Source organism: Emys orbicularis, chromosome 6 (genome assembly GCF_028017835.1).
Source record: "Emys orbicularis isolate rEmyOrb1 chromosome 6, rEmyOrb1.hap1, whole genome shotgun sequence".
In the NCBI taxonomy this organism is placed as follows: domain Eukaryota; kingdom Metazoa; phylum Chordata; order Testudines; family Emydidae; genus Emys; species Emys orbicularis.
The window spans coordinates 20,093,707-20,110,574 of NC_088688.1; the positions used below are offsets into that span (position 1 = coordinate 20,093,707).

At 38.5% G+C, this 16,868-nt stretch overlaps 1 protein-coding gene across 2 annotated transcripts in view; it reads left to right on the plus strand.

The window, feature by feature from the left end:
• The first annotated feature begins 332 nt into the window (after nt 1–332).
• WDR7 (WD repeat domain 7) overlaps nt 333–16,868 on the plus strand; it is a 329,543-nt gene continuing 313,007 nt past the window's right edge. Inside the window, exons 1-5 of one of the 2 annotated variants that reach the window (XM_065406020.1) lie at nt 333–497; nt 2,436–2,542; nt 12,800–12,878; nt 13,458–13,632; nt 14,440–14,516. In XM_065406020.1, coding sequence (XP_065262092.1) covers nt 339–497; nt 2,436–2,542; nt 12,800–12,878; nt 13,458–13,632; nt 14,440–14,516 — 597 coding nt within the window. In that variant the 5' untranslated portion in view covers nt 333–338. The remainder of the gene's footprint in view (nt 498–2,435; nt 2,543–12,799; nt 12,879–13,457; nt 13,633–14,439; nt 14,517–16,868) is intronic. The other variant, XM_065406019.1, reaches the window with a different exon arrangement.

Consider the following 16,868-nt stretch of genomic DNA (forward strand, 5'->3'; position numbering starts at 1 on the left):
CAAACCACTGAGTTTTACAGATGATTTCTTAAAGTATCTATTATTCTGTCCCTGGTTAGTATTTAAAGACACCATTTTAAAATGTTCAATGACTAGGGAAAAAAAATCTTGAGCACATTTTGTATTTTACAGTAGGTATAATTGATGATGATGTTGTTAAGTTTGTCAGGGGATGAGGATGTGGTAAGTGAATCAGCTCTGACCAACACCGTAATCTTTTTGCACAGTTTATAGAGTTTTGGTTTGGGGTTTTTAAATCCTTAAGGCTGCAAAAATGACAAAAGTCCTGAAACTCTGATATTTATGATCTTCATAAAATTTACAGGAGTGAAAGCAAAATGGCAGGAAACAGCCTTGTTCTACCAATCGTGCTTTGGGGTCGCAAAGCTCCCACACACTGCATATCAGCCATACTGTTAATGGATGATGTTTCAATGATTGTCACGGGATGTCATGATGGACAGATATCTCTCTGGGACCTTTCATTAAATCTAGAAGTAAGTCTAAATCTTGAATTTAATATTTCTGTATTTAAAGGTGCGTATCATTGTCCTGAAAGCATATTTTATTCTTTGGTGTAATTATGTCTGTTCCAGAAAATATGCAATTGTTTTCACACTGCTCCTTTATCCCTCCCCTCTTTCTCACAACTAATCCCTGATTTTGCACCATGAACAACTCAGTGTTATGTTAAGAGCTTGGTCTACAATAGATAATTTAGCCAGTACAGCTAACTTAATATACACTGCAGTTCTTATAGTAAAGATGACTTAACTGTTAAGTCTTTTTTTAAATTCTCCTCAAAAAGAGTATTTGTACTGGGTAAACAAGTTGAATAACACCTCAGTTATGCAGTTGTAGTTTGCATCTGCAAATCAGATTAGCTATCCATGCAGGATTTCTGTTGGCCAAAAACTCTAAACCCTAGTGCCTATTCATAGGCTTAGTGTTTTTTTTTTTTTTTTTTTTACAGAAGAGATTTGATTTTTTTTAAATAAAAAAATCATTGCAACATGGAAAATCAATAAATCCAGCTGAAGATTGGTATCTCGTGTCACTTGTTTCTGGGCCTTTTAGTTTTGGGGGACAAACTGCTAGATCAATTTGACATGAATGACGAATGTAGGTAAACTTTTTAGTTGGGGTTTGAAGCCAGTAATTGCTCATCTCAGCTGACAGCCAGTAGCTGAAATGAGAGTTCTCACACATGCCTTTCCAATCCTTGCTCCGTGGAAGCTAATGTTGACTAGGGTAATTAATTTTTTAAAGCCAATATTTCCCTTCCCATGTCTGACCTTTATTGACCCAGAAGCTGCAAAAGCTGCTGCATTTCTTTCAGCTTCAGCTGATTGGTTTATGAAAACAGACATCAAATCTTGGAAATTTACATTTAATGTTTTTTAAATACTAACTTTTAAAAAAGCACATCTGTATTCTTTAACCTTTCTTTCTGTAGAAACAGGATCAGAAGGGGGATTAGTAGTTGAGACTGAGACTGCTTACTTACAGGTTTCAGCTGCTGACACTCTCAGCTGCAAGTGCCCATCTCAAATGGGCTGTTATGGCCTATAGTGATTTGTTGGAAACAAATACACCGCTACCTCGATATAACGTGACCCGATATAACAAGAATTCGGATATAATGCGGTAAAGCAGTGCTCCGGGGGGAGTGGGGCTGCGCACTCCGGTGGATCAAAGCAAGTTCAATATAATGCGGTTTCACCTATAATGCGGTAAGATTTTTTTGGCTCCCGAGGACAGCGTTATATCGAGGTAGAGGTGTAGTTCTCAGTTAAAAAGTAATCCTCTTATAAAAGCAGTAATACAAATCAGGCAGTGGCGTTCTATTGGATAACTGTGGTTCTCAAGCAGTTAAAGGCACTTGTTTTTTGAACCCATGCAAAACATGCAAGTATTTAATACAACCACAAATCTTTGGGGGGAGTGTATATTTTTAACAGAGGAAATACTATCTATAGGACATGAAGTAGATATGGTCTTTCATAAATTTGAATCATTTTTTGTTTTATTTTAAACTTTAAATTTAAAACCTTTAATTTTGGGGAAGGACATGGCTTAATGAAAACTATGAATTAATTATTTTTGTAGCAATACAGCATGATTTATCCAAATTTAGCATCCAATTAAAAAACCCTTGGTAGAGCCAGCTTGAATAAAGTTATGGGACTTTCAAATACTTTCATTCCAGCACCTGTTGGCAGTTGGTTCTCTTGCACAGCAGACCAGCTTGTCATAGAGCTTGCTCGTCATAAAATACTCTTAAAATATTATATTACCACAGCTGCACTAATAATGCATTTATATAGATAAAAACCTCTGGCAAACTTTTTTTGTCTTTCTGGTTATGTGATTTAACTGCTCTGCTAATAGTAGGTACAGTGAGTTTACTGTATACTTTACTTCTGTAATTCTAGATTAATCCCAGAGCGCTGCTGTTTGGTCACACAGCTTCAATTACATGTTTGTCCAAAGCCTCTGCTTCCAGTGAAAAACAGTATATAGTGAGTGCATCTGAAAGTGGGTGAGTTTTTCTATAGATTAAGTAATATGTAGATTTGTTGATTTAAAATAAAGGAAATTAGAGATGGAAGAGAGAGAGATCAGGTCACTCACAATAGAGTACCCCTTTCCAGTGTAGGTTTCCTAAAGTATTTTTATCTAGTCCTTTAAACACCCTACTTCCAAATAGTCTATGTGATGGGACTTTTCTAACCTAAGAGCCCGATTCTTTTTGACATTGCCGTTAGATCTAGAAGTAAGTCTAAACCTTGTATTTAATCTTTCTGTATTTAAGGTGCGTATCATTGTCCTGAAAGCAGTTTTTATTCTTTGGTGTAAATATGTCTGTTCCAGAAAGCATCTGATTGTTTTCACACTGCTCCTTCATCCCTCCCCTCTTTCTGTTTCTCACAACCAATCCCTGATTTAGCACCATAAACAGCTCATTGTTATACAAAGAGATTGGTTTACAGCAGATAATATAGCCAGTAAAGCTTACTTAATTTACACTGGAGTTCTTATTGTAAAGATGCCTGAAATTTTAAGTCTCTCTCTTTTTTTTTTTTTTTTTAAATTCTCCTCAAAAAGAGTGGTTTTTACTAGCTGAACAATTTGAATAACACCTCATTATGCTGTTGTAGTTTGCATCTGCAAATAAGATTAGCTATCCATGCAGGATTTCTGTTGGCCAAAAACTGATTGTCTTGAAATTGTGGCAAATCCAGATACCCACATTGTGATGAAGAGGAAACAGCTGCCTATGTAGGTGGACTCAATCTTAGTTCTCATTTAACAACCAAATGCCCATTGCTTCTGAGAGAGACAGTTTTAAATTGGGACAATGAGCAGGCATGTGTTTTTACTCCTCGTGCCTTTTCCTGTCTGTGGTCAAGCTCTCACTGAATTCAGTAGGTGCTAGGATGACCAGGGGTCCCGATTTTATAGGGACAGTCCTGATATTTGGGGCTTTCTCTTATATAGGCATCTATTACCTCCCACCCACGTCCCGATTTTTCACCCTAGTAAGTGCAGGATAGTCCTACTTCAGCTTGTTGGTGGGGAATAATTCCTAATATGTAGCTTAAATTTCATTTCTTTTCTATGATTTTATTCATTCGGTTCTCCTTTGTTCACTCTTGACGCTTTTCTCAGTTGAAAAGGATAATTTTGGAATTTTTTTTTTAAATAAAGCATATTATTGGGTAAATTGAGTAAACTTTCAGTGTAATGCAAAGGATTTAAACACACAACTCCTATTTATCCCCATTCTCTCTCTCTCCCCGCCCCCTCTCCCACCCAACTCACTTGTATGAGATAGCATTGAAACAGTATCTTAAACTTTATTTATTGTGCTACAGACTGAGATTGCTGGTCCTCTTTTCTAGTTCAAATCTATTTTCTCTGGGTAACTTGTCTGTCTACATCCTTTTCCCAGTATGTTATCTATGGGCATGATTTTGTTAGGAAAATTGTCTGCAAAGATTGATATAAAGTAGTTAATTATTGGTTTCCTAATTGACTGGATGCCATCACTTCTATTAAAGTTAGCTTTCTGTATAAAACAGGTTTTCCATAGTGTTGAGAAACATAATGCCTGACTTGAAAGTACTGGTACTAGGGGAGAATGGGCCAGTTAAAGTTAATTTTGATCTCCAAATAAGTTACAAAAGTTTCTTTACTGAATAACCGTGTGTATTCTATGACTCTCCCAATCTTTGAAGCTCTCTGGTTTGTGCTTAGGGTTAAGTTCTGGATTATTTGCAATGGGTGTCATTGGTGAGGAAAAATAACTTATCTCTAGATCTATCCCAAACCCATAGAGTTGCTTAAGGATGTGTGTAAATTTTTGAAGTGTGTGATTTTTTTTTTTTTGTTAAATCTATTTTATTAAACAAATCCAGTTTGATCTAAATTTATATAAGATGAGTGCACAGACTGCAGTTGGCTAGTGATATTTACACTGATGCAATTTTCTTGTTCAGTAAAGACCCAGCGTATGGCTGCATTATATCACCCCAGCTCTACTACTGCTTTGAGATGGCTGGCTTGATAGTACCATAAAATATTTGGAACAGCTGTTTTAACGGGTCTGTCCAAAGTATCTGCACTCAGTCTTGGTCTTGTCTTGTTAGAATTTATATGGAATAGCATCCTCTGTATTCCTGTTAGAGTTTTTTTCTGGAATAATCAAAGAAAGACTTTGGAACAAGAAGAATATCCTTGGCAGAATGTTCATTTTGACTGTGACTGTTCTCCCACCCAAGAAATTGCATACTTCCCCCAGCACTACAACTCTTTTGTCATTTGCTGAAGTAGTGGTTTGACAATTAATCAGAGCACTCTTCTAGGTTATTTTGAGAGTTGAGCTCCCAAGTATCTTATAGAATTGTTTCCCATTTGTACCCAAATGTTTTCTTGAGGAGTGATGTTTCAGAGTTTGGCTAATGTATGGCTAGCATTTCAGTTTTGGCGTAATTTACTTTAAATCCAATACCAAAGTTGTGGATTTCTTTAGCAACTAATTTTAGGAAAATACTTTTGTTTTAGGTAAAAATATGATTACATCTGCATATAATGCTGTTTTCTGATGCGTTCCCGCAAGTTTTATTCCTGTGGTAGATTTGTTGTTCTTTATCCTTGTGAAAAAGTGTCTCCATGGCCAGTGCAAAAAGTAGAGAAGACATTGGACATCCCTGCCTAGGCCCTCTGTGCAATTCAAATAGGGGAGATTTAGCCCATTAACTCTGAGCTGCTTTTGGCTGGTGTAGAAAAGCAGTTATCCATTTAAGGAACTGGTGGCCAAAATCCATATGGGACAAGCCTTGAAACAAGGAAATTCCACTCTATTCTATCAAAGGTTTTCTCTGAGTCTAGTGATTAAAAAAAAGAAATGGATCTTTTTTTCATCTGGCATTATGGATAATTACAGGTACCCTCCAAATCTGTCTATTCTTAACAAATACAGATTGATCAGGATTTATATAAGATGGCAATTGACTATCTCGTATTTTTTGCTAAAATCTTTTTTGTGATTCAGTAGTGGTAAGGGCTGTTAGGAGCTGCTTAAGGTAAGGTCTTTTCCATCTTTAGGGAGAAGAACCACAGTAGCTTTTTTCATAGGTTGAGGAAGTTCCTTCCCTAACACAATAGCGTTGAAGGTGCCTCTCAAGGGACCCAGCAATACCCTCCCTAAATACCTGGTAAAATTCAGCTGGCAAGCCATTAGGTCGTGGAATTTTACCTCTGTCATACTTGCTATTACCTCTAGGATTTCTTCTGTTATTTCTTTGTCTAAAGTTTCTTTATCAATTTTGCTCATCTTTGGTGAACTTACTACTTTCAGATATTTTTGAATAACTTCAGAAGTTGGAGTATCTGAGGTATGGAGATTTTTATAATAAACAGCTAAAATAGCACATTTCAGCAGGGTGCATAACTATCTTTTGCTGATTTCCCCCTCCCTCTCCCCCCATAATCAATGGAAGATGATGCTCTTGAATACCTTAAAGCTTTTAGCCAATAGGCTATCACTTTTATTTCCTTTTTCATAGAACTTGTGATTTGTAAACCTAAGGGCTTTTTCAGTGGCTTCTATCATCAACATATATATTTCCCCCCTCATCTTAATTAGTTATGTTGCTTTTGTGGGATTTTTTTTTGAACCTGCATCTTTTATGAATGTCTTGAGACCTTTTTATCTCCTGTGCTAATTCTATTTTTTTCTTGAACTTCCTTTTTTTCAATTGAGAGGCTGTCCTTGTCAACTGCCCCCTAAATACTGCTTTATCTGCCTCCCAGAGAAGGCCTCTCTTTATATTGTCTGTATAATTTATTTGAAAGTATTGAATAGTGTCCTGCAATCTGCAATGGTGCTGCAATCTGATCTTTGTTTTGGGGAAGCAAGCAGTTCATTTTCCAAAAAAGTGACCTTTGTGACCCAAACCAGCCAGCAAGTATTACTTTAGCTGGTGTATGATCTGACCATGTAATGTTGACAACTATTGCAGAACTCGTCTGCTTCATTAGGGTTTTAGGGATTAACATTAGCGTTATTCTAGTATGTAACGGATGATGGTATGAATAAAATGTGTAATCTCTTTCCCCTGTATGCAGTTCTCTCCAGCAATCTGAGAGAGTGAATTGTTGACACAAGGAAGTTAGTGCTGCATCTGCTTGTCTATCCACCTTGTCTTTTTTTTTTTTTTTTTTTTTAATAAGATCTGTCCCAGTATGGATTCTGTGTGCATTTGAAGTCTCCTCCAAGTATAATTTTCCTTTTCCCAAAGTGTTGGCAGTGTTTTAAAGAAATCCTTAAAAAAGATTTTTGGTTGGGAGTATAACTGATATTAAAAACCCAGCAATTGTCCTCTTCAACCATGTGAATTGTCCTTCCTTATCCTTAAATTGATCTTTAATTTGAAAAGGTATGTGTTTACTATGCCCGCTAGTCTGTTCTTTTCTTTGGTTGAAGCAAAAAATGTCTGCTGAAACCAATTAGCTTTCATGACAATGATTTATCCATCCTGAAATGAGTTTATTGAACAAGAATAATCTGTGTGATTTTTTTTTTTTTAAATAAATTCTATTCTACCATGGCTTTTCCCCCTGTTAATGACATGATTTATCCCTTTTACATTCAAAGATGTCACTTTAGGAAGACCATTGAGAGTAATTGTTTAGCTTGTTGAAAAACTTGAAATAATTGTGATAGTTAGCTGTTTGATGTCATGTATCTGTCTCTGGTCAATGTCTCACCTGTGTCTGATTATGTTGCATTCATGATTGTGTTCCTGAATATAGCTTGGTTTCTGTTGGTAAACTTCCATATATATTTCTTGTATTAATTCCCCCCCCCCACCCCCGCCCCACATCCTGATTTTTCCCTCTTCTCTCCTGCATTCCACTTACTCTAAAACTGCAAATAAAATGTCAACATAACATGTAAACCAATCCCCAAATGACTGTGCTTTGCTGAACTCTGTACTCTCCCTATGAATGCTTGGACTGCTTCTCTTGCAATCCAAAGGAGGTACAATCTTCACTTATAGGACTTTGACCCTCAACCTTAGGGATAGATTACCGTCTGATCATTTGAGTTATGGGGAGGATTTACACAGAACTCCTAAACACTCTTTCCCATTCCCTCTTTATTTTCTCCAATCTCCTCCATCCTTGGGATTCCTTCCTGCCCCCTTCCTCTTATTGTCCTTTTATTTCATCTATGTTTTAAAATACAGAACCCAGCTATTAATGATCACCCCCAATTAAACAAATTCATACTATTTCCTTTATAGCATTTACATAGTTATTATTCAACTGTTAATTCCTGGTGACTCCCAAGAAGTCCCTTCTGGTTAGTCTTTAGGTTATTCTCAGGTATCCAAGTTCTGTTGTTCAGCTTCACTACTGCCATTGCCAATACGGTCACTAGAGACTTTTTTTTGTCTTTTTTTTCCTGGGTTTCACTCTTTGCCAAGATTTTTTTCATAAGCTTATCTGTAATTACTACCTCTGGAGAGTCGTCTTGTACATATGAAATTTGGATTTTTATTCCAAGTGGCTGGAGTGTGCCCCCCCCCCCCCAAGCCTCTTACTGTATAATGTTGAGTTTAGAACCTGAATGAGAGTTTAAATGGGAATTACCAGTGTAGCAGATATCTGGCCTTCTGAGTGTTGCTGTAATTTCCCCCAGCTCTCTTCTCTTTTCTAAAGTTAGGGCAGAGAGGTCATGAAAAGAATTGCAGCTTGTGGCCTTTGAATATGAGCTCTGAATGCTCTCTGGCTTGCTTCATAATTATTTTTTTTCTGCTGATAATCATGAATATTCACTTTCAAGTCTCTAGGTTTATTATTATTATTGAGGGGGAGGGGGGTTAGCAGCATCCTATGTGATCTCTCCACTTTTACCTCTTTTTAGGAAGCTCAGATGTAACAACTCCACAATTAAAGTTTTTGCATACCAGTTTGGGTTTCCTCTTTCAGCATTTCCAGGCAGCCCCTTATTTCTGTTGTTCCTTCTCAATCTGTCACCCAATTTAAGCTGCATCTCTGCAGCTCTGCTCCATCAGTGCCATTCGGCTCTGCTGTTCTTTTTCTCTCTCCTTGCTTTTCTGAGGTCAGTCTCTAGCATGCTACCAAGTCACTTACTTCCTTCTTTATTGCAAGAAGTTTGGTGTCTCATGGCCTTAAACTCAGAGATCATCTACAGAATGTAGCCATTTGATTTTCCTCAGCCCTGGCGTTTCTGCCTAATATGGCTGCCACGTGTTCTCTTGGAGTCTGAGAGGTCTCCCTATGCAGTGAGCCAGAAACACTCTTCTTAGTGAGGTATCTTTTTAAAATTTTCATATTTTCTTGGAGAATCAATCCTCTGCTACAGTTTGGCTTACTCTGACACCTCTCCTCCACAATGAAACCAACCAAACCATCACATGGTGGATGGAAAATAGGCCAGAACCCTCTTCCTCAAGGAAAAGTCATTCCTTGCAGTCACGAGGTTCTCTTCCAAGTATAAGCCTAATTTGTTTTTAGGAACAGGGGTAGCGATTTCTTTTTTTCATATACCTGAAGTAAGCATAAGCCTTTTTTCCCTCAGCCGCTTAATAGTGTCACAAAGGCTTTGGGCTCTCAATGTTTCCACTCTGAGGACTTGCACTGTGCAGAGATGAGCTTGCATTTTCTTTCTCATTCCAGTGGGAAGCTATCTCCTCTAACTGTTGGATCTCCTTTCCCTAGATGGTAACTCTTTGAGTTATGCCACCTTTCCTTTTTAGGGCTTGTCTATACCTGAAAATTATTCCAGAATAACGTAAGATGTGAATTTCAAGAGTAACTCCATGTGTAGAGAAGCCCTTAGTGTTCTCCTTCCTCTTTTTTTAGATCAGGAGAGGGACACCCCCCTCCCCCCTCCCGGAAGCTGCTGGAAACCTTTTAGAGTCTGTGGACTAGGGTCCTAGCCACGGACAAACAGAAACTTTAAAGGGAATTTACTTGAAATTCTTTGTGGACCTAAAGAGAGAGGCACCTAATGCTTTTTATATGTAATGGGTGAACAAGTTAATGAATCGCAAGTATTCCAAACAGAATCAATCAGATCCAGGCTGCCAATCATGGATCACAAAGACCACCTGATTTCATGGCATTAATGGACCTAACAATGCCTCTTTTTACATCCCTATCACTCTCTTCCACCAAAAGTAACCTGAGGTTTTTACTGGGTTTTAGTATTTCCAATTCAACTCTTTTCCATTTGTCCTGGCATCTGCCCTGAGAGTGTTCACAAAAGTCATGTTGGTCAGAGCACTGGTCTGTTGTTAAGGGGTTTTTGAAGAATTAATCGTTTGAATGAGTGGTTTCTTTGGGTACACAAACACGTTCAACAACAACAACAACCAGAACTCCAAAGTCCCATCGACTTTGGATATGAGCCATACATTTCAAGGTGTACCTCAATATTGGTGTAAGCAATATTGCTTCAATCAAATGAATGAGACAAACGCTTTACCCCTTAACATTCTGATTTATAGTCAAGAAATGTGGTTAACCAGTTATAGATCTGTTTGTATCCAAATATGTAGTAAGGAAATTCTCCTCTTCTGCAGCTGGAATGGTCAGAGTTGTAGCTCTACGTGACCTCCCAACCTTGAAATAGTGAGAAGAACTGACAGAAATTTGGAATTTCTGTACCATGGGATCTTCCAACATTTCAGCTTTTTTCATTTTGAATTTAAATGAAAAGTAGAAATTTCCCACAAAACAAAGTCTCCGAAAGTATTTCAGTTAGAATCAATCAAAATGTTTTATTTTGACTTTGAAATCTTTGTTAAAGTTAGAGATTAAATTTTAAATTATAATAAAAATTGGTGATATGATATTCCAACTGGTAATTTGTAATTGGTTCTCTAAATAGTAATTTGTACGGTGATAAAATAAAAATACAAAAAATAAATTTAGAAATAAATGAGAAGTTTTAAATGTTCCTTACAACAAGGTTGAAATGGAATATTATGGCCTTATTAAAATGCTTCATTTTGATATTTTTAAATGAAAACATTCCACTGGAAAACTTTTGATCAGATCTTCTAGTGGGCTCCTCTATAATTCCATGTTCCCATTCTAGTGACGAATTATTAAATAAAGAACACAGCATGGATCATCCTCTAAGTATTTAGCTGAGTAAGCAAAATGGTTTTTTTGGGGTCTGCTTATTGCATCAGAGAATCCATCAATGCTTCTTTCCATGAAATACTTCATCCAGGTCCAAGCATCCTGTGCTCACGTGCCTGGATGTTGAGTGGAATTAACCAAGAGAAAAGCGACTTCAAAATGATAATACTCATTCTCCTGGTCTGTAAGAAAAATCTCCACTGGATGATACTTTTAAATTGTTTATTTGGTGGATTCAGCTTAAGCAACCTGGTTGTCTAGGTGGCGCCCATTTGTAGTTCGTCAAGGAACGACTCCCCACAGCAGGTCTCTGATGGGCAAGTGTCGCCTCTCATAGAGCCAATGACTTGGTGCCTCAGCCCTCCTGCATGTACCCCTTTGTTCCCTTTCCAGCATATTCGAGTCCAAAACAAAGGAAAACATTGTACTAAAAATCAGGATAATCCAAGGATTTGTTGGCAGGTCTCCAGGCTTGTGTCTGTGCAGTTAGTCTTTCCTTGTCCTGTGCTTGGTCATCCCATCCACCAAATGGCTCATCCATCTGGCATGGACCCTTAGGTTCTTGGCTAGAACCAGATTTTCCTCATTGAGGAAGCAGCAGAGCTCTGTTCTCCTTCCTGGTTAGATCTCAACTGGGCTAGGTCTCCGCCTTCTAACTCTCTTCTCCATGCCTGACATTGACTGCAGGGTCAGCTGGGTCCACAGGCTCTCCTTAATCCTCTCAGTGCCAGTGTGGCACCTGTCTGCCCCATCACATAGAAGCAACAAGTGATACTTTCACTTTTCAGCAATTTAAAAGCTGTGAAATTACCCTCAGTCTTCACTGCCACATGATAAAGCAGTAAAAGCAGTGGTGCTTTAAGATATGGAAAAGGAAAACCTAGTTCTTTAGTCTTAGTATTTAATAGGTGGTTGGAAATAAAGGTTGTTGAAAATATTTGCATGAGAGAAATCGGGAGCCCTGAGCTCTACACAAGCATCCTACTTATTTATTTATTTATTATTTGTGACAAGTCTTGGCTCCTCACTTCTTCTTTCCATCGTAACTAAAAAAATGCCAGAGAAGCAGACCTTGCATGGAAGGCTGTGGATTTAAAAAATAGAGAGAGAGATGACTCTGAGAAAGGAAGGGGAATTAAAAGAAGGCTAACTGCTACCTGACCTAAACATTTGGGATGGACTAGATCAGTGGTTCCCAACCAGGGGCTTGTGTACCCCTGGAGATATGCAGAGGTCTTCCTGGGGCTACATCAACTCATCTAGATATTTGCCTAGTTTTACAGCAGGCTACAAAAAAAGCACTAGCAAAGTCAGTACAAACTAAAATTTCATACAGACAATAACTTGTTTGTTGCTTTTTAAACCATACACTAAAATGTAAGTACACTATCTATATTCCAGTTGACTTATTTTATAATGATATAGTAAAAATGAGAAAGTAGCAATTTTTCAGTAATAGTGTACTTCACAGGAGCCGGCTTCCTCTGGGCCCTGGGGGTGTTCAACCCCTGCTCCACCCCCTTCCCACAAGCGGCACCCTCCGCCCCGCCTCTTCCTGCCCCAGGCCACGCCTCCACCCCGCTTCTTTCCACCCCCGTCCCACCTTTTCCTGCCTAGTTCCACCCCATCCCCGCTCTTCCCCCACCCAGCACCTCCTGCACTCCGTGAAACAGCTGATTGCATTGGGTGGGAGGTACTGTGGCGGAGGGGAAGGAGTTGATCATTGGGGCCACTGGCAGACGGGAGGCACTGGGGGGAGTGGGTAGCTGGCTGCTAGTGGGTGCTAAGTACCCACTAATTTTTTGTGTGTGTCAGTGCTCCAGTCCTAGAGCACTCATGGGATCGTCGCCTATGGTGTGCTGTGACACTTGTATTTTTATGTTTGATTTTGTAAGCAAGTTGTTTTTAAGTGAGGTGAAACTTGGGGATACGCAAGACAAATCAGACTCCTGAAAAGGGGTACAGTAGTCTAGTCTGGAAAGGTTGACAGTCACTGGACTAGATGACCCAATATAGCTTTCTTGAAACCAAAATAATTCTGTAACTTGCAAGTCCTTTTGAAAAATGAAGTGCATGGGCATGATCAGAGTTACTTACCCTATGTGTTTTTTAGGGAGATGTGTCTGTGGGATGTGAATGATGGGAGATGTATAGAATTTACAAAACTCGCCTGCACCCATACTGGAATACAGGTTGGTATTGTATTCATGTAAATGCTAAAATGCTTGAGAGGGCCTGTACTATATTTTATACAGTTGAGGAACTATTTAGCTCCATCGCTGTAGTCTTGTTGCTAATACTGGGCTGTTATCTTCACAAGTTCACTTATGCCAGTTTATAAAATATATTTCTACATTTCACCCTAGAAATGGGTTGCATTTCAGCTTTTGAAAAATTGTCAAGAATTAATTTACAGCGATTATATTTATCATTAGGCAAGTAGCACTGCTCCCCACAGAGACCAGCTGGAATGTAAAGCCAAATATTTGGTCAGCCAGTTCCAGAAATTTTAAAAATATTTGGTTATGTGATGTAATACCACAGTGTGTTTGGGGGCAGAAGGGGGTATGGATTTAAAAACAAACAAATTGTAAATACCTGGCTGGCCTCTGCTAGTTAATCAAGGAATTCTAACTTATCAAAATAATTTATGAAAATCGAAAATAATTGTAATACACCAATAACACTATAGAGATAAAAAACCTATAATTAGATTGTGATTTAAAAAATATTAACTAGTTTCTTAAGGGACTGTGTTCTCTTTACAACAGTTCTACCAGTTCACAGTTGGGACTCAGCGTGAAGGCAGGCTACTGTGTCATGGCCATTACCCAGAAATTCTTGTTGTGGATGCTACCAGTCTCGAGGTTCTTTATTCCTTAGTGTCAAAGATTTCTCCCGACTGGATCAGCTCCATGAGTATTATTCGATCCCATAGAACACAAGGTAATGAGAAGTTGTTTGGGTTTATTGTACTTTTCTTTTTTAAGTAAGAAAAACAGCTACTTTTTTTTCTAGTCTCCTGCAAAGTCTAGACTGGAATGTGTCACTTCATGTTGAAATCACACATGTTTTCAAATGTTTCTTCCATTTGAAGGATGAAGATTATCTTTGCCAAAAATCATTAAGAATTTGGGGTCGGTGAAAGGTACAGGCTTGGTAGCCTTTGAGACTGCAGTTTTTTTGTTAATCCACAGAATAAGAATTACTGTTCAGACCCTGGCTTTGTATACTGGCCTGAACTGTAATTCAGAGCAGTCGCTTCTAGGAATGGTAGTGTAGTTCAGTCTCCATATGTTTTCAGTAAATCGTTACTACTATGTAACCTGGCCCTGTGCATGGGTCTATCCAAACCCCACAGAGGGAGACCCAACCCTTAAGAGCTTATGTGATCACATCTGCACAATCTACTTGGAGTGGAGTCTTATTTTGACATCTAACGTAGGCAGAGCTTGGCTCGTGTGCAGAGCTTGGGAGAGTGCCACTCCGTCATTGTTTTTTCTCCCCAATTTGAGCTCTATGTATGTATGCAGAGAATTCCTCACTCCCACAAAGCAAAAGAACAAATGGGAAATTAGTGCATTGTTTTCTTTGCATATAATTTGCCAGTTCTAATTTAACCACTTGAATTTGGAACAAGCACTTCATGAATTTATTAAAAACTTTTAGAATATTTTTGATGTTTGTAATCTCTTGTACAACATATCTTTCATTTTATTGTAACTTCTTTCCTGCCCCTCTCTCACCCACCAGAGGATACTGTCGTAGCAGTTTCAGTGACTGGTATTCTGAAAGTGTGGATTGTAACTTCTGAAGTTAGTCGGATGCAGGTAAGCAGAGGAGTTTCTGAATCTGAATTCTTCCTTCACTGTCAAGCATTGCATGGGGCATGAACAAGGCTCTGCAATTTCCATTGTGGGCCACTCTCGGTATGTTCTCTGTGTTGAGTCCCATAATTTTTTCCTCTTAGTATTGTTGAACAGAAACATTCTTTTGGTCAGCATCTTTAATGTGATCCTCCAGCTGCTCAAGAGCCATAATAATTAACCTCTCCTCTGCCTTCCAAAAAGGGACTCCTTATTCTCTAAATTCTCCCTTAGATCAGCTGCAAACTCTTTAGGGATGTCATTTTTCTATTGTCCATGTCTCGTGACACCTTCTTAGAGGTCTGACTCTAAAAGTTAAGTCCAGAGAGAGAGTCTAGTGCTAAGTCTGCCCCCTGTTCCCCCCCTCTCCATTTAATGCTATGTTATTTGGTGATTTAAAAATTACTTGTACTGCAAGGAAATTACAACCAGCTTTGCAGGATGAAGGTGGGGCTTTAAATATTGATGCATATATACTTTTCACTTTACTTTCTTTCTCTCTCTCCATTCTCCCCCAGCTTTCTCTCTTTCTCTCTCTCCAGTAATGACTTCTTCTTGTGCATTTTTACAGAATTTCCAATGGGGATATGGAAAAGTAGACTCAGAAGGCAAACTTTCAGAGATTATTTTATTCTAGTAGCTCTTAGGGTTTCTAGTGGAGATTGAGGTCTCGTGTATACAACAGCACCTAGCACATAATAAGAGACAATCCCTGCTTCAAGGAGCTTACAGTCTAAATAGACGTGGGAGACAGACAGGAAGTTTTATTATCCCTATTATGCATATGGAGTAACTGAGGTACAGAGAGATTTAAGTGACCTACCTAAGGTGCATAAGAAATCTGTGGCAGATCTGGGAAACTAACCCAGATCTATTGCCTTCCAGAACTGTGCCTTAACCACAATACCATCCTTTTCTTCAGAGTTAACTCCCCTATCCCACCCCATTCTGAACCTTGCATGCTGTACTTTGTAAGTGACTTAAAAAAACCCTTTGAGAGGATTGCAGAGAGAGTGTTGGTAAGTGAAGATTTCAGTGTACCATGCAGAGCAGCAGATAGAATTGCATAAATAGCTATAAATCCTCGGTATGATAGTCTGTTATTCCTGCCCTCCTGTACTGTCAGCATCTGAATTGGTGCCAGTCAGTAAAGTAAAGAATCTTTCTCTAAAAAGGTGTGTAACACTTTTAGGAGACTACTAGCATTTTAGCTGTCCACAGGAGATTCATATGTTGTGTACATCAAAGCTAAACATCTGCAAACTTTTCCCACGGTGTAAATCTTTACAGCTAATTTAGATTTTGTTGCTTTAATTTAGAAGGCTGCATCTGCTCTTGAATATTAAGGGGGCACCAATTATCTTTACTATGGATAAGATCAAATATAGATGATGACTTCAAATAGCTGAGTTACTCACTTTAGTAAAGTATCAGAGGGGTAGCCGTGTTAGTCTGGATCTGTAAAAAGCAACAGAAAGTCCTGTGGCACCTTTAAGACTAACAGATGTATTGGAGCATAAGCTTTCGTGGGTGACTGCCCACTTCGTCGGATGTGGGCATTCAGGACTTTCTGTTGCTTTTCACTTTAGTAAACAATTCTGAGACCTATTTTGGAAACTACAAAAAGGGATTGTGTGTCTATTGGTTGAAAAAGAGAGCAGTTACTTGATCCTTGTTTGTCCTCTGTGGCAGAGTCTGGGAAAAAAAGGGGAACTCCTTTTTCTACTGTTTCACTTACTGAAATAGCCAGAGTATGCTCTAGAGTAATTTGGCATGTTTGATACAACTAGTGTTTCTTAATTTAAAAGTCTTCCTTAAAAACAATGTTAAGAATTTCCAGTTGCAAGGGACCTGGGCTGTTTTGGAAAGATGTGGATAGCAAAGAGGTAATCAAACCACATAAAAGACTTTGTCATCTAATTTTTCTTACAAAGATGTTGGGCTCCCTGAGAAAGTGCAGCTTGAATTTAAAACAATATCCATCCTATTTAGTTAGGCTCAGCTGACTGTCTACAGGCAAGGTCACTCTCTTGACAGCGTCAGTACTAAATAGGCAGCACTAATCTGTCCTGCAGAGGAATTTGTTAGGCTTACCCGTGACAGAATAGATTACCACAAGCTCTTGCAGATCTTTTTATTCTATTAGTCTCATAAGACCTCCAAAAAGTTTTTTGGCTCTTCCTTGGGAGATGGTCATCTGGCCTTTTAAGAAACACAGAATTTTCCATTTCTCATTACATGCACATTGGGTATGTCAACACTGTGATTTAAAACCTGCAACCGCAAGACTCTTAGCTCTGGTCTACAAACTAGTAG